This window comes from Onychomys torridus, chromosome 7 (genome assembly GCF_903995425.1).
Source record: "Onychomys torridus chromosome 7, mOncTor1.1, whole genome shotgun sequence".
NCBI classification, from domain to species: Eukaryota; Metazoa; Chordata; class Mammalia; order Rodentia; family Cricetidae; genus Onychomys; species Onychomys torridus.
In genome coordinates, this window is record NC_050449.1 from 103,102,256 (window position 1) to 103,123,502 (window position 21,247).

General features: G+C 56.1%; 2 protein-coding genes across 3 annotated transcripts in view; both read right to left on the reverse strand.

Annotated features, from left to right (window-relative positions):
* Window positions 1–1,024: 1,024 nt before the first annotated feature.
* LOC118586656 (death domain-containing membrane protein NRADD) lies at window positions 1,025–4,631 on the reverse strand. 2 transcript variants are annotated; one of them, XM_036191788.1, is made up of 4 exons: window positions 4,212–4,631; window positions 1,924–2,107; window positions 1,696–1,838; window positions 1,025–1,609 (listed from the first exon to the last, which is right to left on the reverse strand). In XM_036191788.1, the coding sequence occupies exons 2-4, from the start codon at window positions 2,094–2,096 to the stop codon at window positions 1,293–1,295; spliced, it is 633 nt and encodes a 210-aa protein (XP_036047681.1). In that variant the 5' UTR covers window positions 2,097–2,107; window positions 4,212–4,631; the 3' UTR covers window positions 1,025–1,292. The 2 variants fall into 2 exon arrangements, with proteins under 2 accessions (XP_036047681.1, XP_036047680.1); XM_036191787.1 differs by having other exon boundaries at window positions 2,988–4,631.
* Window positions 4,632–4,695: 64 nt separating this feature from the next.
* Window positions 4,696–21,247, reverse strand: part of Nbeal2 (neurobeachin like 2) — a 32,507-nt gene continuing 15,955 nt past the window's right edge. The window contains exons 11-54 of the mRNA XM_036191786.1: window positions 20,752–20,835; window positions 20,307–20,405; window positions 19,320–19,921; window positions 19,108–19,240; window positions 18,899–19,018; window positions 18,436–18,742; window positions 18,142–18,224; window positions 17,958–18,050; window positions 17,620–17,794; window positions 17,364–17,497; window positions 16,914–17,073; window positions 16,607–16,709; window positions 16,304–16,457; window positions 16,054–16,212; window positions 15,707–15,866; window positions 15,368–15,474; window positions 14,690–15,205; window positions 14,038–14,216; window positions 13,786–13,945; window positions 13,347–13,484; window positions 12,906–13,259; window positions 12,666–12,815; window positions 12,384–12,541; window positions 11,903–12,027; window positions 11,686–11,821; window positions 11,131–11,291; window positions 10,714–11,030; window positions 10,518–10,613; window positions 10,053–10,177; window positions 9,826–9,966; window positions 9,565–9,695; window positions 9,350–9,459; window positions 9,144–9,261; window positions 8,948–9,045; window positions 8,363–8,479; window positions 7,742–7,831; window positions 7,550–7,659; window positions 7,225–7,397; window positions 6,644–6,738; window positions 6,324–6,440; window positions 6,073–6,231; window positions 5,649–5,797; window positions 5,227–5,362; window positions 4,696–5,130 (exon numbers count right to left, since the gene is read on the reverse strand). Coding sequence (XP_036047679.1) covers window positions 5,029–5,130; window positions 5,227–5,362; window positions 5,649–5,797; window positions 6,073–6,231; window positions 6,324–6,440; window positions 6,644–6,738; window positions 7,225–7,397; window positions 7,550–7,659; window positions 7,742–7,831; window positions 8,363–8,479; window positions 8,948–9,045; window positions 9,144–9,261; window positions 9,350–9,459; window positions 9,565–9,695; window positions 9,826–9,966; window positions 10,053–10,177; window positions 10,518–10,613; window positions 10,714–11,030; window positions 11,131–11,291; window positions 11,686–11,821; window positions 11,903–12,027; window positions 12,384–12,541; window positions 12,666–12,815; window positions 12,906–13,259; window positions 13,347–13,484; window positions 13,786–13,945; window positions 14,038–14,216; window positions 14,690–15,205; window positions 15,368–15,474; window positions 15,707–15,866; window positions 16,054–16,212; window positions 16,304–16,457; window positions 16,607–16,709; window positions 16,914–17,073; window positions 17,364–17,497; window positions 17,620–17,794; window positions 17,958–18,050; window positions 18,142–18,224; window positions 18,436–18,742; window positions 18,899–19,018; window positions 19,108–19,240; window positions 19,320–19,921; window positions 20,307–20,405; window positions 20,752–20,835 — 7,134 coding nt within the window. The 3' untranslated portion in view covers window positions 4,696–5,028. The remainder of the gene's footprint in view (window positions 5,131–5,226; window positions 5,363–5,648; window positions 5,798–6,072; window positions 6,232–6,323; window positions 6,441–6,643; window positions 6,739–7,224; window positions 7,398–7,549; window positions 7,660–7,741; window positions 7,832–8,362; window positions 8,480–8,947; window positions 9,046–9,143; window positions 9,262–9,349; window positions 9,460–9,564; window positions 9,696–9,825; window positions 9,967–10,052; window positions 10,178–10,517; window positions 10,614–10,713; window positions 11,031–11,130; window positions 11,292–11,685; window positions 11,822–11,902; window positions 12,028–12,383; window positions 12,542–12,665; window positions 12,816–12,905; window positions 13,260–13,346; window positions 13,485–13,785; window positions 13,946–14,037; window positions 14,217–14,689; window positions 15,206–15,367; window positions 15,475–15,706; window positions 15,867–16,053; window positions 16,213–16,303; window positions 16,458–16,606; window positions 16,710–16,913; window positions 17,074–17,363; window positions 17,498–17,619; window positions 17,795–17,957; window positions 18,051–18,141; window positions 18,225–18,435; window positions 18,743–18,898; window positions 19,019–19,107; window positions 19,241–19,319; window positions 19,922–20,306; window positions 20,406–20,751; window positions 20,836–21,247) is intronic.

The following is a 21,247-nucleotide window of genomic DNA, read 5'->3' on the forward strand; positions in this document are numbered from 1 at the left end:
TGCCACCCACCACCTGGCTAAGCCTGTGATGATCTTACCTCAGCCTCCTGAACACTGGGATTAAAGATGTGAGCCACCATGCCTAGCTGACATTTATTTTAACAAGCACAGGCTGTTAAGCAGATCTATCTGGTCAACCATTTCTGAGGAACAACTGTAGAAGCAGCCTGTGTTAAGCTTCATGCTCACAAAGTAACCAACGCCAGGCATCTCAGTGCAGTGAGGGAGTCGGATCTGCTTTGGGCTACACTTCACCCCAGGTCTTCTCAGAGAGTCTGGATGAACCTAAAGCCATCTAATCCATGTGCACTCGTCCTTCTTAGGCAAGGTCATCTGCAGAGCGGCTCTTCAGAAGGCAAAGCAACCCAGCTACCTGCTCCCACTTCAGGATGGGCATGTGTATGGAAGTACAGGTGGTTTGGCTCAGCTGCCCTATCCAGAACAGCCTGCTTGCCCACTGTGTTCAAGACACATGAGCAGCTGTGGAAGCCTGTTTGGAATGTTTTGCTTGGGTGGCAGTCTGGCTTTTGCTTTTTGTAGCTCTGGAAAATGAATCAAGGACCTCATGTGTGCTAGACAAGTACTCTCCCATGAGCTATACCCTCAGCCCAGTTCCAGTGTTGAAATGTCTTCCTTTTCTTGTCTAAGGATGACCTGAGGTTCTCAACACCTCAACACTACAACTACCTTGCCTCTTGCCTGTCACAGCACAGGTCTCACAAAGGGTCCTGTGATGCACCATGGGAATCTTAGGGCTAGGGGACTTATTAAACGTGCCTCCAGCTAAGCAAAGGAAACTGGAGTTCAGGAGGAAACATGGTTTCCCAATATGATCCAAACACTGAAGGGCAGAAGTGAGAATTCCAGTCTGTGCCTCCACAGCCCATATACAGAAGTGTCTGCTGCTTAGAGAGGGTCCCCCTATCCTGTGGACCTCCCCAGGTCTTTTTCTGGGCCTCTCTTTCACAGCTCCTCAACTGTCTTATATGCCCAAGGAGCTAAGCAGACTAGAATACAAGTCAAAGTTGCCTTTAATATGTGATTTAAAAGCAATAGAAAAAATAGCTAGAGCTCAATAAAGGGAGGCAGAATGGGGCTCTGTGGGCAGATCTTACCCACCCCACCAACTTCTGCTTCCTATCTTGGAAAGGAGGGTGAGGGGACATGAAGCGGCTGCATCTTCTGTGTTCTGCAGAACTTCAGAAGCCAGAAGTACTAGGAGGCCCATGAAGGGGACCTGAGGCAGTAAGGATGGTAAGGAGTGCCTGCCAGTGCAGGGAGCACCGGGCCTGTCACACCACAGAGCAGCCCTCAGCCCGTGAGCCCAAAGCCTGGACCACATCTTCTCGGCCTATGGCAGCCAGGGCATCCGCCAGCACTCTGAGGGTAGCTCTGCTGCCTTCTTGGGCAGCCCAGTCTCTGAGCAGGGCATAGGCTGGTGCCTGGCCACGGGCCATGAGTTCCACGGCTTCAGCTTGGTAGCCCAGGTGGCCTGCCAGCCCCTGCCAGCCCTTGGCAGGTTCACCTAACATCAAGAGCCGCTCGACCTCCTCCTGCTGCTGCTGCGGAATATGCAGGTAAAGGTGGCAACCAAGGTCAGGATGTGCTCCTGGGGTGGGAGGTACAAGATTCGTTAGTGGGTGGTAGGGTAGCACTAGTTAAATACCAGAGTACTGACTGAGAACAGGTGCTCACCCTGGCTGGGGATACAGGGCTCCAGACAATGAGGAGACTCCACAAAGACACTGCTGTCACCGTGCCGCTGGTCCCTGTCAGGGTCCCCTAGCTCTACAGTCCGAGCTTTGGCCAACTGTTGTCTTTGCTTATGTGAGCGCCAACTGTGGAGGGCAGAGAGTATTAAGACAAGGAGCTTGGAGTCCAGGTATAGAGGGGATGCCACAGGGCAGTACCCAGACCACCTACCATTTGAAGGCCACATAGGCCAGCAGACCAAGGACCACAGTGGCGAGGAGAGCACAGTAGACAGGAATGATGTTGCTTGAGGCCCCTGGAGGCTCAGGGGGAAACAGGGAGGAGGTATTGGGGGCCATGGCCCCTCCAGCATCTACCCACACACTTTCCCTGTCCTGCCCCATTAGGGCTGTATCTGTGAAGACAAAGTCAAAGTGGTCAAGAAAGCCACGGCAGCCTCACCTAGACCATCTTGGCAGAACATTTCAAAAGCAACAGAGCTCACCATGTAGTCAAGGGCTCAGCACAGCATCCAGAGTTGGCTGGCCCTGCACTGGCAAGAATGGCTCACCAGTTAGACACATGCCACCAAGCATGACAACCTGAGTTTGATCCCCCAGGATCCATATGGTAGAAGGAGAAAACTGACTTCCACAAGCCCTCTCAACCCCACATGCTTGCTACGTGGTTAACAGTGCTTGTTCCATTATAAGACCAGCGTTCTGTGCCAGCACATTCAGTAGCTCATAACCATCTTTAACTTGAGCACTAGGGGATTTGATGCCCTCTTATGGCCTCTGTGGGCACCCTCACACATATACATGTACATACATATGTACACATAAATAATAAATCTTAATTTTTTTTAAGTTGACTGGTCCTTGGCTTGCCACTGTAGATGTTGCAGATGTGCCTTGCCATCCTCCAGAAGCATCCAGACTTCTGTTCTTACTATCATGCCTTCTAGAAACATGGCAAGAATCTACTCTGGAAGCCTTCCTTAATCCTGCTCTCGTGCTCTGGTTGACCTCTGTTTACTCGGCACTGGACTGGTCGGCTCCCAGAGTGAACTGTAGACCACACTGATGCGTGTTTTCACAAAACCATAAAAATAAAACTTACCCGGAAGTAAATAACTGGTGTTTTTTGGCCTTAAGTCTAGTGACCAGTCCTTGTACCCAATGTAGACAGGATTCAAGGGACAGGGACTATAGAGCCTGTGAATGGATTTGTATATGACCTACTCTATCTCCCAGCCTGCCTGTTGCCTGGGGTCTGGGTCAAAGCATGCGTACCTGTGTAGACCACACCTTTGCTGTGACTGACGTTGTGAAGCATGACTCAGCACTGGGCTAAGGAGCTGAAAGACTGCTTTTCTGAGTCCAGTAGGAATTCTGTACAGAGATATGAGATCCTCAGACCTGCTGTCAGAGTCTCTGGTGCAACCTGTCCCTATTACCAGCCCTCTCCATCCTGATTCTCACCAGGGCAGGAACAGTTTCCCCATGTCAAGTAGGTGGAGGTGACTAAGCTGGCCCCAATAGCCAAAGCTGGTGGGTTGGGGGTGCAGCTCAGGATAGAAATCACCCCATCTCAAAGACCTTGGTAAATACCTGGGCTGAATCCAGGGATGTTAAAAGGAGAGTAAAGATATATGCACTGTGATCCTATCTCAGGCTGAAGCATCCCTAGGAACCAGAGAAAGGCTCATGTTCTCACACATCTGCCAAAACTCAACATCCCAAGGTCCCAAGACAGGACCTCCTGGACTCACTAGCCTCAACTCTTCACTCCAGGGCCAGTGGCCAGCCCTTTCCTGGTCAGGAGCTGAGTGAAAGGATACCTTAATGGTCTCAGCAAGGTCATAGGGCATGGAGATCCAGGGCCCTAACGTTAGTCTTTTCTCATTTGGGAATTCAGAGAGGGCCTGAAATGGAAGAACAGGGCCACTCAGTCTAAGGGCCCATCTGGACCCTACAGTACTAAATCTGCTGAGACCCACTTCCTGCAAGCTGAGAAGAGGCTCCAGATCTGGAAGGAGGAGAGAGCTTGCCTGAAGAAGGAAGAGACTCAGAAAGGCCCTCCAAGTCCCCAACAGTTACTGCTGCATAACCAAAGGGTCTACCACATGATGGCTATCAGCAGTCCAGTGCTGCAGCCAGGTAAGCCTCGGAGATGAGTGGCCCCTTTATGGACTGTGTAGCTTTGTGTCACTTACCATATTGGGAGTGGGGGACTTCCGGTATCCTACTTGGTGGGTGGGCCTGTAAACCAGTAGCAGCAGACAGGCCTTGGAATCTGCCCCACCTATCCTGAGCTGCTGGAACGTCTCCCGGCCTCCCCACCCTTCTCCAAGCCCAAAATTTGAAGAAACAATTCAACAGGCCCCGCAGGCCTATACACACCCCAACACAGACTCTGGTACCCGTAGGATCAGGGCACTCGAGGTGGGAGACAGAGGAGGTTCTGACCCCTTCTACCTAGCAAGAACCCGGCTCGGCACTACCACCCCTCCTGACCTTCTGGCAGCCACCCCTCCAGGGTGCCAGGATCCACTCAGACGGGAAGACGGCGGGAGTCCCTGGAGAGGGCAGGTTCCGGTCTGCCCAAGAAAGAGTGAGCCAAGGCTAGGGGCGGGCCAAGGGGGGGGGGGCGTGGAGAGGGGAGCAGGACAATGAAGAGGCGGGGCTGAGCTTGAGGGTGCGGTCTCGCCCCCGCCCCACGCTGGAGCATGCCGAAGCTCTGAGAGCGCACAGAAGCTGACACCAACCTGGTTGGCAGAGCGCGCAAATGGCATGCAAAAGGCACTTGATGGACCACGAGAGCCGAGATCCAGGAGCCAGGAAACGGCTGGCAAGGACAGAGGTGGGTTGGCTGGCTACACGGAGGCCAGCCTGCCCAGGAAGAATGACATGCCAGGCCAGACAGGGTGCCGGGGACTACGAATGGTGGCCACAGAAGGCCGGGAAGGCGGGCACATGCATACTCAAGAAACCAAGCAGCTACAAAACTAGGCCAAGTTTATTGCTGGGGATGGGCAGCGAGAGTCACGTTTAGAGATTAAGGCCACGGGTGGTCTTTGTGCTTCACTGTAACGTGGGACTTGAAAGTAGGAATTCCCCACCACCACCATCCCACCCCAGATTGTGCAAAATATGCAGCTGCGGCCTCGAGGCCGGCGCTAGGTCTCCCCTCAGCCGGCGAGGGGCGGGACTTCCTGGCGATGCCATCTACCAATCCCTGAGCTGGAGGGTGGGCCCCGCCCGCCCCCTGGTGCAGCAGTCTCGTGGGCAGGGCATCTTGCTCGGGCGGGATCTGAGCACCTAGACACCAGGTTCAGCGAGCCTCGCCAGGATTGTACTCTGTCTCCCCAGAGGACACCTGGGAGATGCGCCTCGAGGAGCGCCACAGCTTCCGCGCGAACTGGCTGCTGCGCACCTAGGGAAAGAAGGGATGGGATGGGATGCGGGGAGCCCGAGCCGCTGCTCCCACCCGATTTGATTCGATGCCCGCTCCGCCTGCTCTTGTCCTCACCTCAGAAGGCTGCCCAGCGCCCACAACGATCAGTTTGCCATCCTCCAGGCCCACCAGCACGTGGCTTCGCTCCTTGGTCACAGACACACTGCGCACTGGCACTTTCATGGGCAGGGGAGGCACAGCAGGCCGCAATCTATAGCAAGGGAGTGGATATACATTAAGTCACAGCTGCAAGGAGACAGACCTTCAACACCGCTACCAGATGTCTTCATTATCCCGTGTATCTTCTTTGTCCTCATTTGAAGGCTGGCTAAACTGAATACCTGATTCATAAGACTCCCACTACTGAGGGAGGTCCATGGCAAGAAGCCCCATGGGTAACACACCTAGAAGAACGTGCTACTGCATAGCGGGCGCCCCCGATTGCCCTGTGCCAACAACTCCCACTAAGAGGGGCCATGAACTCAAAGTGGGCTCACTTGTTCAAATGGAGAATGTGCAGAGAGCACTGAATGGTGCCCAGCAGAACGAAGTCTCCTGCCACGGTCAGGGCTGTAGGCTGCTCGGTCAGGGGCAATGAAGCCCGCAACCTCCCATTCACCGAGTACAGGTGCAAGGAGTAGGTGACCTGGAAGAAATGGGAACATCAATAACTGCCCCACCATTCCAACTGCCCTGATGTCTTTTTTTTTTTTTTTTTTTTTTTTTTTTTGGTTTTTGGTTTTTTGAGACAGGATTTATCCGTGTAGTTTGGTGCCTGTCCTGGATCTCACTCTGTAGACCAGGCTGGCCTCGAACTCACAGAGATCCGCCTGGCTCTGCCTCCTGAGTGTTGGCATTAAAGGCGTGTGCCACCACCACCCGGCTGCCCTGATGTCTTTGTTGGGTCCCCTATCCCCATACCTGGGCCCCAGGACGTTCACAAGCAGAGCTCTGTACAACAATCTGGCCTTCAGACCCCAGTGCCAGATGTGAAATAGGTCCCGGCAGTGTGGCACCTGGAGGCCTTAATGCTGCCACAAACTGACCTCGGCGTACAGTGTGTATAATCACAGTTCCATCCTACAGAAGGCAGATTAAGATGCTGAGCGGAGAGCTGAAGACCCCAGGGACAGTGACTCAGCCAACAGCCTCCCCAGGGCACACGGACACACCTCAGATCCAGACACGGCCATGTCAAGTTCAGTGCTGATGGCCACACAGCTCACTGCAGCCTCATGTCCGTATAAGACCTGTACAGGCCTTGGTGCCAGCCCTACGGACAAACCACCCTGTGGGAAGCCAGGGCCAGCTTCAGACTCAGGCAAGAACGACTTTACCCCAGGCAGCGGGCTGGAGGGTAATGGAGCCCCAGACTTGCTCACGGTAGGAAGGGGAAGGAATGACAGGAGAACAGTCCTGACGGCTCCCTGAGGGGCAGATGGACTTCTGCTCTGGGCTACAGGGACCTCACAGGTCTGTCTACCATGCACACCTGCTGCAGAAGACGCCACACCATGCACGTGGTGTCCCGGGAGCCTGAGATGAGGTAGATGCCACAGGTGTCCAGTGCGAGGCAGGTCACTACATCTGCAGAGGAAGGAGAGGACAGGACAGGGTTAGTGTACCCTCCCAGGCCCCGTTCAGAACCCCCTTCCATCTCTGCCTGTCTCATTCTCCCGGCAGTGGGGCTGCTCATACCTGCTGTGGATATCGCTCTGTACAAATAAAGTTCTGATTGGCCAGTGGCCAGGCAGGAAGTATAGGCAGGACAAGAGAGAAGAGAATTCTGGGAAGTAGAAGGCTGGAGAGAAACACCGCCAGCCGCCGCCATGAGAAGCAACATGTAAAGACACTGGTAAGCCACACGCCATGTGGCAAAGTATAGACTAACAGAAATGGGTTAATTTAAGATAGAAAAGGTAGATAACAAGCAGCCTGCCATGGCCACACAGTTTGTAAGCAATATAAGTTTTTGTGTGCTTTCTTGGTTGGGTCTGAGCAACTGTGGGACTGGCAGGAAAAAGAGATTTGTCCTGACTGTGGGCCGGGCAGGAAAACTCCAACTACACATACCAAGGTGTCGGCTTAGCTGGTTCAACAGTTTGCCACGGGGCAGTCCAGTTACACGTAGGCTTCCATCCCAGTGCCCACCACTGAAGAGCAGCTTTCCGTCAGGGGCCACTGCCAGTGCTGGCCCGCTCAGGCCACTGCCTGGTACCCATGGCCCACTCAGTAGTTTCTGCATCCTAAGTCAATGGGAAGATGGTAGGTGAGGCTGGGCCCCGGGGGAGAGATCTAGGCTAGCAGGCAGCCTGGCCAGACCTCTCCCCTGAAGTTGGCCTGCATTTGATAAAGGCATAGTGCATTTCTAGCCCACCCCTGCCCACAGCTGTCTTACTTGGGGTTCCCCATGCTGGAATCTTTGCTGAAGGTAAAGTAGTTATTGATGTTTCGGTCATAGGGTAACCAGCTGTGAGTGCCCAGCAGCCCACTGGCACTCACAGTCACCTGCGGGTAAGAATGTGCTAAGGTGGTGTGGAGGCGAAGGCAGGAGGGATGAGCTAAGGGGAACCCTGCCCAGCACACCTACCAACAGGTCTGAGGAGCCCTGGGTGATGAAGGAGTGGGATTGCCGGTGAGGTACCAGAGCTAACACCAGAGGTATGCCTTCGCTGACAACCTGCAGAGAAGTGTGGAGGGTGGCTGTGTTGATGGGCCCAGAAGCCCCAACTAGACAGTCCTCTCAATGGGTACCCTCTTTTCTTTGCCCTTGACCCCCAGGGGCTCAGAGTAGGTGTCATATGGAGAAGCACACAATGCCAGCAGTGGGTATGTAGGAGGGTATCGCAGGCAGGCAGAAGACCCCAGGATCAAGCTTGGTCTCAGCCTTGATCCTCTCATCCCGTTCCTCCTTGGCCTCAGCCCAGTAACAGGAGGGTAAAGGGAGGTCATGTAAAGATGCATGAAGTGGTCCAAGGCTAGAGTCCCTCCATCATGACCCACTCAGGTTCTCAGAGACTGTTTGGGAAGTCACGACTTGCCCTGGCCCTCCTCAAGAAAGCCCCTTCCTTCTACACTCGTGTCTACAAGCTGCCTTTAAATCAGTTACCTTCCTTGAGAATTCCCATCTGGCCCCAGAAGTGGTAAGTGCAGTTAAACCCATCTCACAGAAGAAGAAGAAGAAGAAGCTAGGTTCCTGCCCTCTTTTCACCTCAGCAAAAAAGGCCTTGAGCTGGTCCAGGTTCTGGAAGATGCTGGGTGAGTTAGTGTCCAGACGAGTGAGGCGATTGGCCGCTTCCTCAGCTGAGAGCCGAGGTGGATGTGGTTCCTGTAGACAAGAGCTTGTCAGCACCAGGATATGTGTGTTCTTTTTTCATTTTTTGTTTGTTTCTTCGAGACAGTGTTTCTCTGTGTAACCACTCTGGCTGTCCTGGATCTCACTCTGTAGACCAGGTTGGCCTCGAACTCACAGACATCCACCTGGCTCTACCCCGAGTGCTGGGATTAAAGTTGTGCACCACCGCTGCCTGGCTGATATGATATTCTTTTTTTTTTTTTTTTTAATGTTTAGGTTTCAAGATTAAAAAAAAAAAAAGACTTATTTACTTATTATGTATACAGCATGTATGACCAGAAGAGGGCACCAGATCTCAATACAGATGGCTGTGAGCCACCATGTAGGTGCTGGGAATTGAACTCAGGACCTCTGGAAGAGCAGCCGGTGCTCTTCACCTCTGAGCCATCTCTCCAGCCCTGATATGATATTCTTGACTGCTATGTTCCAAGCAGCTCTTACCCTTAGCAGCTGACAAGGAGTCTGCCCAAAGTTGCTGATGATGCCTTCCAGAGCCTTCCGCTCCCGTTCATCTGACACATGGTCCAGGTCTACGGCCCCTGAGAGGGAAGCAAAGCTTGCAGAACTCCTTCAGTGTCCTCTGCATTACCACTCCGTCTGTGCCCTGGCCCCAGCTTATGTGCAGCACACTGCCTACCTTCATAGGTGCAGTAATAGAAGACATTGAGAGCCTCCTCAGCTGCGGGACCCCGCTGCTTGTAGCCGAAGATGAGGTCAATCCACTCGTGCAAGTGGGAGGACACATACTCGGACTCCTGAGGGTAGGGAGTGGTGGTCAGACCTCAGACTGCGAGCTCACCACCGCTCACAACTCTGCCTGTCTGTGTGCGGCCACCTCCTCACCAGAGCCCGGCGGTGCTGCTGGATGAAATCCTCTGGACAGCTGGCCCACGGGGGCAGCACCACATCACCCACCTTCTCATTGGTCAACTGGAGGCAGCCCAGGTCGAAACCTAGCAGAGGAGACGGTTAGCAGTATCCCTGTGTATCCCTGGCTAACCCTGTCTGGGCACTCATGCCCAAGCCCCTGCTCCCACAGCCAGTGGCTTGCATGCTACCATTCTGGTTCTCCAAGAAGTCGGGGAAGTAGAAGAACTCTGGGATGAGCTCCTTCACATCAGCAGGGCTCTCCAGGCGTGCCTGCCAAGCTGCTGCCACGGAGTGGAATTGCCGGTCAGAGCAGTCGAAGCTGGCAGAGGGACACAGCCAAGGTCAGATGACAGATATGGAGGGATGTGTAAAGCCAGGGGCAGCAGAAGGCGCTGCCAGGAAGACTGTGCCCCTCTCCTCAACCTCCCTCCCATCTCTCCCGGGCGCACCGGCCACTCTGTAGCTGGACATGCAGGGAGGTGAAGGGTTCCACGCGGATGAGGTAGTGCATCACACCTGCCGCATTGGAATAGTGGGTACCATAGTGGAACTTGTCGATTGTACCTGCTGGGTCCTCAAAGCTCTCGTATCTGAAGCCACAGGCAATGGAAGTCAGCAGAAGCCCTTCACCCACCCATCCCCGGCCCACTGAGCCCCGCCCCGCCCACATGCTCACTTCTCCCTCACGAGCTGGGCATGCTTGGGGTTCACCACACCGATGGGTTTGGACAGGTCCCGGAAGACAGCTGGATTGCTGAGGTCCAAGACTGGGGACACGTAGTCCTGCAAGACCCAGGGGAACTGGCCACCCACCCAGGGGAGAAGCTGCATGAAGACCCAACAGCTTGCTAGCCCACCCTGCCCTGCCCTCACACTCAGGAAGATGGATAGAGCCTGCTCAAAATACCACTTGGAAGGGCTGCAGGAGCACAGATGGTCTACAAAAGACACTCCTTCCTTCCGGGGAGACCAGGGCCCAGCAGGAAGAAAAGAGGGCAGGGGAGTGAGGCAGTGGCAGGGAACAGAGGCCAGATCCTAGTCATAGGTGAACCATTCAGGGACTGTGCTTATGGCTTGGCTCATTAGCTGGCACTGATAGAGCACAGGGAAAGGGGGGATGTATACAGAGTGGGGCCCTCACCACAGGGTACTGAGACAGGTCATTGTAGGTGCGTCCTGCAATTGTGTTGAGTTGCATCAAGTATTCAAAGTTGGATATCTCTCGCTGTACCCATTTCTGGATGGCAGGATAGCAAAGGATGAGCAGTGAAATTGTCCAGAACCCCCTACTTACAAAGCTCCTACCTCACACTCCCACAGACATACAGGACTCTTACCTGAGTAAGTCCTGAGGCACGAAGCATCTCCTGGGGGGAGCGGCTGCTCAGGTAGCCTTGGGTGTGTGGCCGTAAGCGCAGGAGCCATGAGTACACCTGATTCCGTACCTGGGTGTGGGCTGGGATGGGGTAGGGCTGGGGCCTGGGAGCCTGGCCCGGAGAGGAAGCTGAGGACCCCGACACCTTGCATGGGAAGTTGAGGAAGTAGTTGGACTGATCAATGAAGAAGAGCTCTAGTGCCGAACGCCTCAAGTTGAAACGCCGCAGGTGGACCTCACGCAGCTGGGCCAAGGGGCGCCGGAAATCATGGCCAATGCCTGCAGGACCAACAGCAGGTATGAGGAGTCACTGGCTCCGACCCAGGCCAGACCTTGGCCCTTCTCTGCCATCCCCTCCACCAGCTCCACCAGAATGCACCTTCCTCAGTTTCCACACGTTCCGTACTGCCATCGTAGAAATACACGTGCTGCGTGGTGACCTCTAATAGTCCTGGGACGACAGCCACCACTGTGACGAGCTGGCACTCGGCTGACAACACCAACTTCTCACGCTGCTCATCTAGTTCCGCTGCCTCCATCCTGGGGGTCAGCACACAGCTCAGCTGCTGACGCTGGCTGGTACCCCTTCTGGACAAGCTCCGAGGGCCCATGAGCTGTGAAGTCACATGCTCACACCTCCCTGACGGAGAGGAGTTGCCAAGGGCCTACTGCTCACTGACCTGTGCCCTAGTTGAACTTAAAAGTCGCGCTGGCCGCTCATCGGGTCACCCTCCTGCTGCCAGGGTCCCCACATTGTTTTGCTTTTCCTCAGCCTTGCTCAGAGGCACTTGGCTACTAAAGACCATCCAACCACCCAGCCCTTTAAATAACTTCCAACTTGGGGTTAGAGTCCCTTTTCAGCAAAAGACTGGGACTCAGTCCCACGGAGGGAAGGCAGCCCGCTCCGCCCCCCCGCCCCCGTCCACCCACTCACAGGGTCTCCAGCACGGCCAGTTCATCCTCCTCTAATCGGTCTTCAGGCAGCTCCTCTGGAGGGGTGCTGATTTTGGCCTCTTTGGTCACTGCCAGAGGCAGCGAGGTCTCTTCAGTGGGTGCCATGGGAGCTTCACCTGCACAAGGCCAATCGTTCTTAATTACAGCAAGGCACGATGGGAAACAGCAGCTGGGTGGACCAACTACAACGCACTCACCTAAATTGTCGCGTAGGGCACTGGCTTCCAAGTGAGGGTCAAAGTGATGATTGGGCACGAGTTTCAGTCGCATGCGTGAGTATGTCTCTGCACTAGACAGCTTCCAGTGAGGGGCCGGAGGGACCCTGCAGACATATCACCAGGCACTGTCACAGGCCACGAAAGGCTACAGGGCCCTCACTCAAGACTGTTGGTTTTTTGAGACAGGGTTTCTCTGTGTAGCCCTGGCCGTCCTGGATCTGGCTCTGTAGATCAGAAGTTGAACTCTGCCCGCCAAGTGCTGGGATTAAAAGTGTGTGCTGCCGCCGCCACCGCCACCCCCCCCAACCCCCAAACCCCACCCTGGCCTAAGACTGCTTTTGCTAGTCATGATGCATGACTCTGGTTAAGACCTTCAGCAGAGAGCCAAAGGCAATCTGGCACTCTCAAGTCATGCCCTTTGTACCGAGCCCAGCTCCTCCACCCCAAAAGCCCAGCCCACCTTAGTGCCCAGGCCCCACAGGGGCTGGAGAGCTGGCGCCACAGCGCCCCCCAGTGCAGCAGGGCCGTGGCGTGCTGTCCCGCCTGCTGCTTCAGCACGGCCGCATAGCGCAGTCCCTCCAGGCGGGCCCTGCGCTGGGCAGGCTCTAGGACCAGTTCCTGTGGTGAGAAGAGCAATCCACACTGACTGCTGTTTTCCCAACCATTCTCTACCCTGCCCTGTTAGCTGTTTCCCAGGCACACGGGTGAGGTGGCACACTGTCCCCACTTCTGGGCTGCACACCTGGAAGGCCCTTTGACTCTGGACGCGTTCCCGCTGATGCCGCTGTCCACTGCTCATAAGCATGTCATAGCAAGCATTCCAGAAGCCTGACATGAGGTCATGGCTCTTAGCATATGTGTCCATTTCAAATTTGGACATGGTGGGCTGTACCTGGAGGATGCATGGGGAGAGACCAGTGCTTGAGGTGTGCCCTGGCCTGGCCCCGACTCCTCTTCCTTCATCCCCACCTCCTTTAGGCACCTGCTTGTCAATGAAGTGGCGCCATTCAGGTGTGGCACAGAAAGCCTGGAAGTCCTCAAAGAAGGTGGGGCTTCCATTGGTGGGTGGTAAGGAGGGCAGCCCCCACTGCAGTCCCAGGGGCCCATAGGCACGGTCCAGCAGTGTGCGGACCAGTGGCACCAACCACGAACAGCGCTCAGAGGCTGCCACAGCTGTAGATGGAGACTGTGAACACTCCGTCTCAGAGGAAGAGGTGCTCAGTGCCCGGCTGAGCGCGGCCTCCAGCTTGGAGAGGACATAGCATGCCTCCTCACGGCGGGCTGGTACTGCAGTCTGCAGCAGGGTATGCAGCTTCACATAGGCCTGGGCATGCAGCTGTACGTGCAAGGCAATGAGGGTGTCACCAATTGCTATTCCTCCTCCACCTCCACCTCCACCTCCACTGCCCACCCGCATGCTCACCTGTGGGTCCTCCAGCAGGATATAGCCAAGCACAAGACGCAAGCCAATCTGTGCCATCTCACGGAGATCCGCTGTGCTATTGGCTAGGTGTGGCCAGGCGCCCAGGCGATCAAGGAGGTTGCACACACCTTCAAAGAGCTGCCACATAGAACATTTCCAGCGTCTTACCACACAAGGCCAGGTATACACGGGAAGAAGGCAAGGTAAATTTTGGGCTGGAAGCTAGGTAAGGTTTGCTCTCACCACGTAAGCAGTCCTGCAAGGTGTACCCAGCCATCTCTAAGCCTGTCATCCACCCCAAACCTTGACCTGACCAGATATGCCTATAGATGTCTATGCTGATGTATCCAGGGCTGCCCTGGGGACTTGCCCATCTCTCAGACTAGATACCCCAGGTTTATAAGGACGCAAGAATGCACGTGGCTCTGAATGGTCACACCTTTTCACTCCATAGTTCCTGATTACCATGGCCCTCGGCGCACAGGAAATCCTGCAGCAGACGTAGTAGCCACAGTGCCTGCTGGGTAAGGCTGGCCAGGCCTCCTGGGGGAGCCTCCTTGATGTCAGTCAGGGCTGATTCCAACATCATCTCTAGGAGGCTGGCCAAGAGAGGGACTCAGTACGGACCTTGCACTTTCTCTGGCTCCCCAGCTCCTAGAGACCCAGCACCTTCCCGAGTCATCCCTCTTACCTGCGCTTAATGCAGTCTGGTGGGCGCACCAGTGTGGCCGAGGCCCCCAGCTGGGTTAGTACTGAGAAGACCTGGCCACGCTCCCGCCAGGCAGCCTCATCGCTGCCCTCCACGCCCCGCCATGTCACTGAGAACAGCACGTTTGTGAGCAAGTTACACAGCTCCTCCTCGGGCGTTTGCTGTGGGTACAGGAGGGTAGTGAACCGACGGGCCGTGAGGGAGTCTCTGCTCAGCACCCCGTGTCTGCCTGCCAGCAGGAATGGTGAGAGGCGGCAGTATTCGGCAAACAGCCAGACTGGCACCAAAGTCTTAGAAAAATGGCACAGAGTGCCAGTTACTGTGTGAACTCTGAGGAGAAACCTAGGGCTCTGCTCGACTCCAAAGAGAGGAGATGTTCACAAAGGCATTATTACCCTGAGTCTTCAAGGCTGCAGAGACAACTTAGTTAAGAGCGCTGGCTGTTCCTCTAGAAGACATAGGCTATCCCTGGACCCTAGATGGCTGCTCTCCTCCACTGTGGCTCAACACAACCACCCGTGAGACTCTCAGCCCTGGTATCAGGCACATCTTTGGAGAGGTCACGGTGCCAACCTGCTTCCCTGAGATAGCGTCTCCTGACACAATGCAGTCTCAGAAGGTGGGTCCATCTCACCTGGGGGTTGCTTGCGTTAGAGGTGTCATCCCCACTGACAGCGGGGTCTAGCAGGCTGCCGTCCTCTAGCACATTGGAGAGACTGGAGCTGTGACGGCCTTGGGTGGGAGGGAAGGGCCGTGGCCCATCCAGCGGGGAAGGTGTGCCAGGCTGGCTGGCTGGAGTGATAGTACCACTACTACCACCAGCAGCAGTGGCATTGCCCGAGCTAACGCTGGCCCGTTCCAAGCCCAGGTCAAAGGGTGTACTGAACGGGGAGAGGGCTTGGTAGAAGGCATCTGGGTCGGGGCAAGGGGACTCGGAAGGCAGGAAGACATCCGAGGATTCAGCGGGCAACTCGGTGGGGGGTGGGGACAGGGCTGGCTCCAGGGAGGTGGGCAGCTCTGGGAGAAAGCGTGGGGGACTGCTGGCTGTGGTAGCCTCCAGGACATACAGCCGGGTCAGCACATCCTGCCACCCGGCTTGTCGGGCCAGTCGCCGCACTACGTCTGGCTGTCCGTAGATGAGGTGAAAGAGCTGCCGAGCCAGGGCACGGCAAATTAGAGGCCATCTGACTGCTTCCCTAGACCCTCATCCCCAGGTCTTAACAGTGGGTGCCTCCAAAGACACCCCACCCCAGATGGGCAAAATGAACTCCAGAGAGCAGAAGCCATTCCCAAGCTTTTCTCTCTTACTCACCTGACGACAGATGTCAAGGCGGACACTGAGGTCAGCCTGGAGGGATAGCTGTACCACAGCCAACAAATCTGAGAGATTCGGGCAATCTGGGGACGCAACCTGAGGGACTGACAAAGTCGGAGGGGACAGTCTCAATCCTGTCCTACAGGAACACTCCCTCTTCCCTCCAGTCCCATTCCCTTGGTAGGTGTTGCCTCCTCTGCCTGCTCCTCATCTTTCTTTGTTTTCTGCTGTGTTGGGGATTGAACCCAAGGCCTTGCAAATGCTAGGTAAGCATTCTACCACTGAAATGCATTCCCCCTCCATCTGATCTACCTCTTGGTCCCAACCACATCATACCCGCTCCTATAAACAGCTTGTAAAGGCCCTGGCAGAGCTGGGGAGAGATGGTCCCCTCGGGCAAGCTGGCAACAAGACCCTGGAGACCACAGTCCCGCAACCGGATCCTCTGGCGGTTCCGCTCAGGTAATCGTTCATTCTGTTGCAGTCTCCGCAAGATCTGTGGGAGGGAGATCAAGGGGCTGTCATCACAGAGGACTTAGCATAGGAGGGGAAGTCACTGTGCAGGTGTGTGGCTCCAGAAGAGGCCCGTGTAAGTGGCTTTATTCACTGGTGCAAGGCTGCCCTAGCTTCCAGCCGGGGGCCTCAGAGAATGGGATTATGAGGTCAGGAGGGGCTGGGTATACCTTGCAGACTCTGTCAGTCAAAAGGGGCAGTGATTTTGGCCGCACCAGCAGTGTGAGCAGCACCTCAAGGTTCCCTGGCTCTAACAGGAAAGTGGCCAAGGGCTCTTGTGCTGGAGAACCCTGAAGCAGGGCCAGTAACAGGTCCAATGTGCCCACAACCTGAGGATACAGAATGTCACTCTAGGCTGGGTTCCCCAGCTGGCCCATATACCTCTCACCCGAGCCTCACCCTTCCCAACCTACTGCCCACCTGGCCATCATCACTGGTGGCTGCCAAAAAGCTCAACACAACCTGCATGTCATCCACTGAGAAGTTCCGAACCAGGAACTCACGTGCCAGACCCAAAAGGGAAGTCTGTACCGTGCGCAGGTCGTCGGCCGCAAGGGGGCGCTCCCGCTGTGGACTAGTGGGTCCAGCAAGTACAGCCAGCAGGTCCGTGAGGCAAGATCAGGGAAAGTGGGCAGATGAGCTGAGGCAACATGTCACCCTGTCTCCAATACCAGGCACTACTGTGCTGGGCCCCCAACGTCCACCTGGTCCCACTAGCCTAACCTGTAGTGTGTGCGCAGAGCATCGAGGATGAACTGGACTCCATACTTCTTCCGGAGTTTCTGTCTGTGCTCACGGACTATGCTGGACATGTACTGGATGTGACCTGAGTGGACGGACATCAGCAGAAAGCTTCATGCAGGGCAGGGCCATGCCTCTGCCACACCTCCCAGGCACCATCACGTTCCCTCACACAGCCCAGGGCAGGGCTCTGACCCTGTCAGATATGTCCCCTCAGATCATCTAGAGCAAGGCTGTGATTTCCCGCCCTGCCCTGTAGCCAGGCCTCTTTCCCAAGCCCCTCACTTACCCAGGCGCACAGCAAAGTCACTGAGGGTCCAGAGGTGGAAGTTGAAGAGCAAATGTTGGTAGAGCAGGAAGAGGAGGGGCCCACTGCTCTCAGCAGCCATCTGCTCCATCAGCAGCTGGGCAGACATGAGCACATTCATATCCATGGCCCAGCTGGGCACCTGAGGGGAGAAGGAGCTGGCTGAGACGTGAGACCCTGCCTCCCTGCTGTCTCAGCCACTCAGGTTTCAGTGTTCCCAGCAGCAGACATGAACCACCATCCTTGCTCACAGGATTTAAGGGCTGCTGCCATTGCGGAACTACAAGCTTCCAGCCCGGCCTATAGCTCAGCTTCCCTTGACACAGCCTGAGCCACACTCCTATCCACATCCTCACAACCGAATGTGCCCCCCACTCAGGCCCCACTCGACACCTCTGTCCAGAAGGTCCTGCTCCTGTCTGCCGGGCTCACCTTCCGCAGGAGGGCCCCTATGATGGCAGGCCCCTGGCACTGCACCAGGCTCTCCTGATTCACAGTGTGGCCCTGCAGGAAGTTCCGAAGCATCAGGAGAAAGGCAGCCACTGCATTCCTCTCCATCCGTTCCTCTGCCAACCAACAGGAAGAGGATAGAGGTTGGTCAAGGGCATGCGGGAAGCCACTACCTCACACTTCCACCCTCACTGCCATACCAAGACCTTCTCCCCCAACCCAGGCATGAAGGACTCACCTGAAGACTTGCCCAGGGGGAGAAGCAGGCCCTGAGTGTTATGGCCTGAGGTCAGTTCAGGTCCCAAAAGGTCATGCGTTTCACCTGGACCTGCCTCGGCCTCTTGGGGCTGCGTAGCTACTCGCTCCAGCAAGGGCAGCAGGGCACCCATGCCCCCTACACAATTCACCACATCCTGGGAGGAAGGGCCAGCGATGAGAGAACAGTTGCCCACCAGCATCTTGCCTAGAAGCCTAGACTCAAAGTACAGATCTCTTGAACCGGTCTCCCAAGCACTGCCAGAGCCCAACACTGCTCCCAACTAGCCCTATGTACACTATACACATGTGCACACATACCTTCACATCCCATGTCTCCACCCTATGTCCTGTCAGGCGGCCATCCAGCCCATGGCCAGGGGACAGGTCCAGGCAGATGTTGTTCTTACAGGCCTGGACCAAATGGAGAAGGGGGTGACATATTGAAAATGGGAGCCTGAGGGCACAGCCAGAGGGTAGTGACGATTCCCTCATCCCCAAATACCTGAGGTGAATAGTGGAGGAGCAACTTGGCACCAAGCTCAGGTAGTTCACCCTCAGGCTTGAAGGGTGCTGGCTCATTGGGCCCTGGAGAGAGAAGGCCAATCCTGTAAGAGACCTCAGGGCCTCTGGCCAAATCCCACCCACAGCTTGCCTCCTCCCTGCCTGCCCAGAGGACAGATTCCTAGGGTTACCATCTTCCCCTGGGCACTTGGCAAATCTGATGCCCTAGAACTGGGACAACAGGGTAGAGGCTGGGACTAGGGCAGGGGACTGACAGACAACAGGTACTACATACCCAGGCCATACAGGACCTGCAGGGCAGATGCCTGCAGGGCTTCATGGAAGATGGCCACAGTCCCCAGCTCACCCTCCAGAGACGTGGGGCTTCCCCACTGAGTGTCCTGGGTGCCTGCAAGGGTGGAGCTGATGCTGCCCTCCTGCAGAGGGGCCCCCAGCCCAGGGCCCCCGCCCAGGCCTGCAGAGGCTGGGACTGACTGGGAGCGGGTGAGGGAGGGGTGAGTGTGAGACAAGGCACTGGGGAGCCCTGTGGTGGTCGTCGTTGTACGGTGCCCAGCAGAGCCAATACAGCAGGAGGAGAAAGACTGCAGGTCAGGATTGGGAGACTGGTCAGTCCAGCAAAGCCTGGGACTCCGCCTATACCCATCTTAGGATGACTCCCAAGACACACAGGGGTTCCAGTCCGCACTGATCCAGTCCCTCCAACTGACCCACAGCCTCCCAAACCCTGCCTAGCGCACCTCACTGAGGGAGGGGAAGCGGAGAAGTGCTGTCTTGACCAGTTGGCCATCTTTGAAGACATTGACCTGGTTCTGACTGAAGGGTCGGCGCCCAGGCACATGCACAATGGCCACACAGTGCTGTAAGAGAAGCCATGATGATTCAAGCCATCTTGAGCCTTGGTGGTCCCCATTCCACACTGGGCCATGTGAGAAGGGTGAGGACTCACCCAGGCAGAATCAGCGAAGGACACTTCGGGCAAGCTCACGGTCACGTACTCTTTCCGTGTGCACACAGCTACCACCAGGGTCCCCGCTGCCGTGAAGAAGGCCTCAAACCCTGAGCCATTGCTGGTGAAGAAGCTGGGGGCAAGCAACCCAGTTATGCCTGCTTCTTCGTACTCCCCTGGCAGTGGGTCCCTAGGCCTTGGCAGTTACCCACCTATACAGCTGTTTCCGCTGGAGGGGCCGGACAGGAGCTGAGGTAGGAGCTGTCTCTGTGGAATGCAGACAGAGCCAGGCGTGGAAGGTAAAGCTGGGTCCTGGCCATCGCTGCACAGGCGGTACCATGATGCCTGCCATGCTAGGTGTGAGGTCGAAGTAGCGCAGGGCGCGAGCGGGACCCCGGTGCCGGGCCATGCCTGACAGTGCTCGGATGACGGCACCTGCATGTCGAGCCTTCTGAGATTCAGTCCCGTCTGGCTCTGAGTCCAGCCCTGGTGGAGGGCGCAGCAGGCGACGCAGCTCCAAGGGCCTAAGAGACACTCGGCCCAGAGCTTGCAGCAAGGCTAAGAGCTGCTCCTGGCAGCGGGCTCCCAGGGCTGCCCCTGTGCCGAGTGTCTCTAGCAGGTAGCCCACCAGGCCTGCTTGCACACAGGTGGCACGGCTGGCAGGGCAGCTGTCACAGAGCCGCCAGAGGCGCTGTGCCAGGAAGAGGCGCAGCTCTGCTGTGGGCAATGCTGGTAGCCACTGCATCAGCACCAGCACTGGCTGTTCATTGCGGATTGGTGGAGGCGGGTGCATGCTGTGGTCACCCTCCACAGCCTGGTGGAAAGAATGTGACAGTCCCAGGTCAACTGTGGCCCTTTGCCAGCTACGAGACTTCCCGTTGCCTATAGCATGGGAAAGCAACATGTGCTGCCTCATCTTGGTGCCTTGCCAAAGGTGCATGGATGATCACGACCACTAAAACAAGTACTCACACGACCAGCTTCCAAGCTTTGGAAGTAGCCTGGGCTGGCCAAGCCCCTAACTATATGTTCCTGAAGTAGTCCTTGCGGCCTATAGTGTAGAGGTCTTACCTCAGGGCACTGACATGTATGGCTGAGCCACAGCTCACATTACACTGGCCATAGTTAAGAGTCCTCCAGGCTAGGGACCTGCCTCAGGCCAGCTGCCTTTGGGACCCAGGCCCCAGCCCAGTCCTCACCATGTTGAGCAGTTCCTGCAACAGCCGGTGGGTGGGGGGCCCATGGCCCTGCAGGACCTCCTGCAGGTGCTGGTAGCCAATGCGTTCCTTGAACACCTCCTGAAAAGTAGGGCAGAAGTAAGCAGAGGTGTGGGTCTGTGGCTAACTCACACCCACGGGGGCCCTCCACTTTTGGAAGTCTTTGTCCATCTCTGCCTGTAGATTCCAGTAGAGAAAGGGACAAGGACAACACAGAGGATGGAGTAGCCTATATTCATCTCATAGGGATACAGATGGCGGTCAGCGCACAAGCGTCCCAGCTCCCAGGACACACTGAAGACCACCCCCACCAAGCAGGTGAAACCACACCCCGGAGGCAATGGCAGTCACATGCTCTCCAGGGAACAAGAGGACAACAAATTCCACCTCTGACTCCTGTCACAGAAAGTCTGAAGCATCCTCTTACCTTGGCTGACGGGGAGCCACGCATGATGCAGGTCAACACTCTGACCACGTGGACTGCAATGGCATCTGTGTCCTGGTCCAGCACCTTGGGGTAGAGGAGATGTCAGGAGAAGCAGCGGCCGGGGTGTCACAGCTGGCAACACCTGGCAGTAGAAGGGGTGCAGGGCCAGGCACACCAAGGTCCAGGGTATCTGCTGGATCAGCAACCCTCAGTGAACACCAGGCCCTCCACCTGCTCCACAAGCTGTGTTGCCCTGAACTGGAGTGCTCTCAGAGCAGCTGGGCAAGCCTGCCTCTGCAAAGAGGCCTGGAAAGAATACTGCCTCTGCGGTGCACACTGCCTCTGCGCTCCCTCCTACAGACTTACTGGTACTAGTCCCCATACCTCCACCCAAGTGAGACATGCATGCAAGCAAGCCATCAAGTGTCCCATCACCCATGGTGATTGGCAGAGATTCAGGGGTATGGGGCAACCAATCACAAGGCATTAGAGCCAG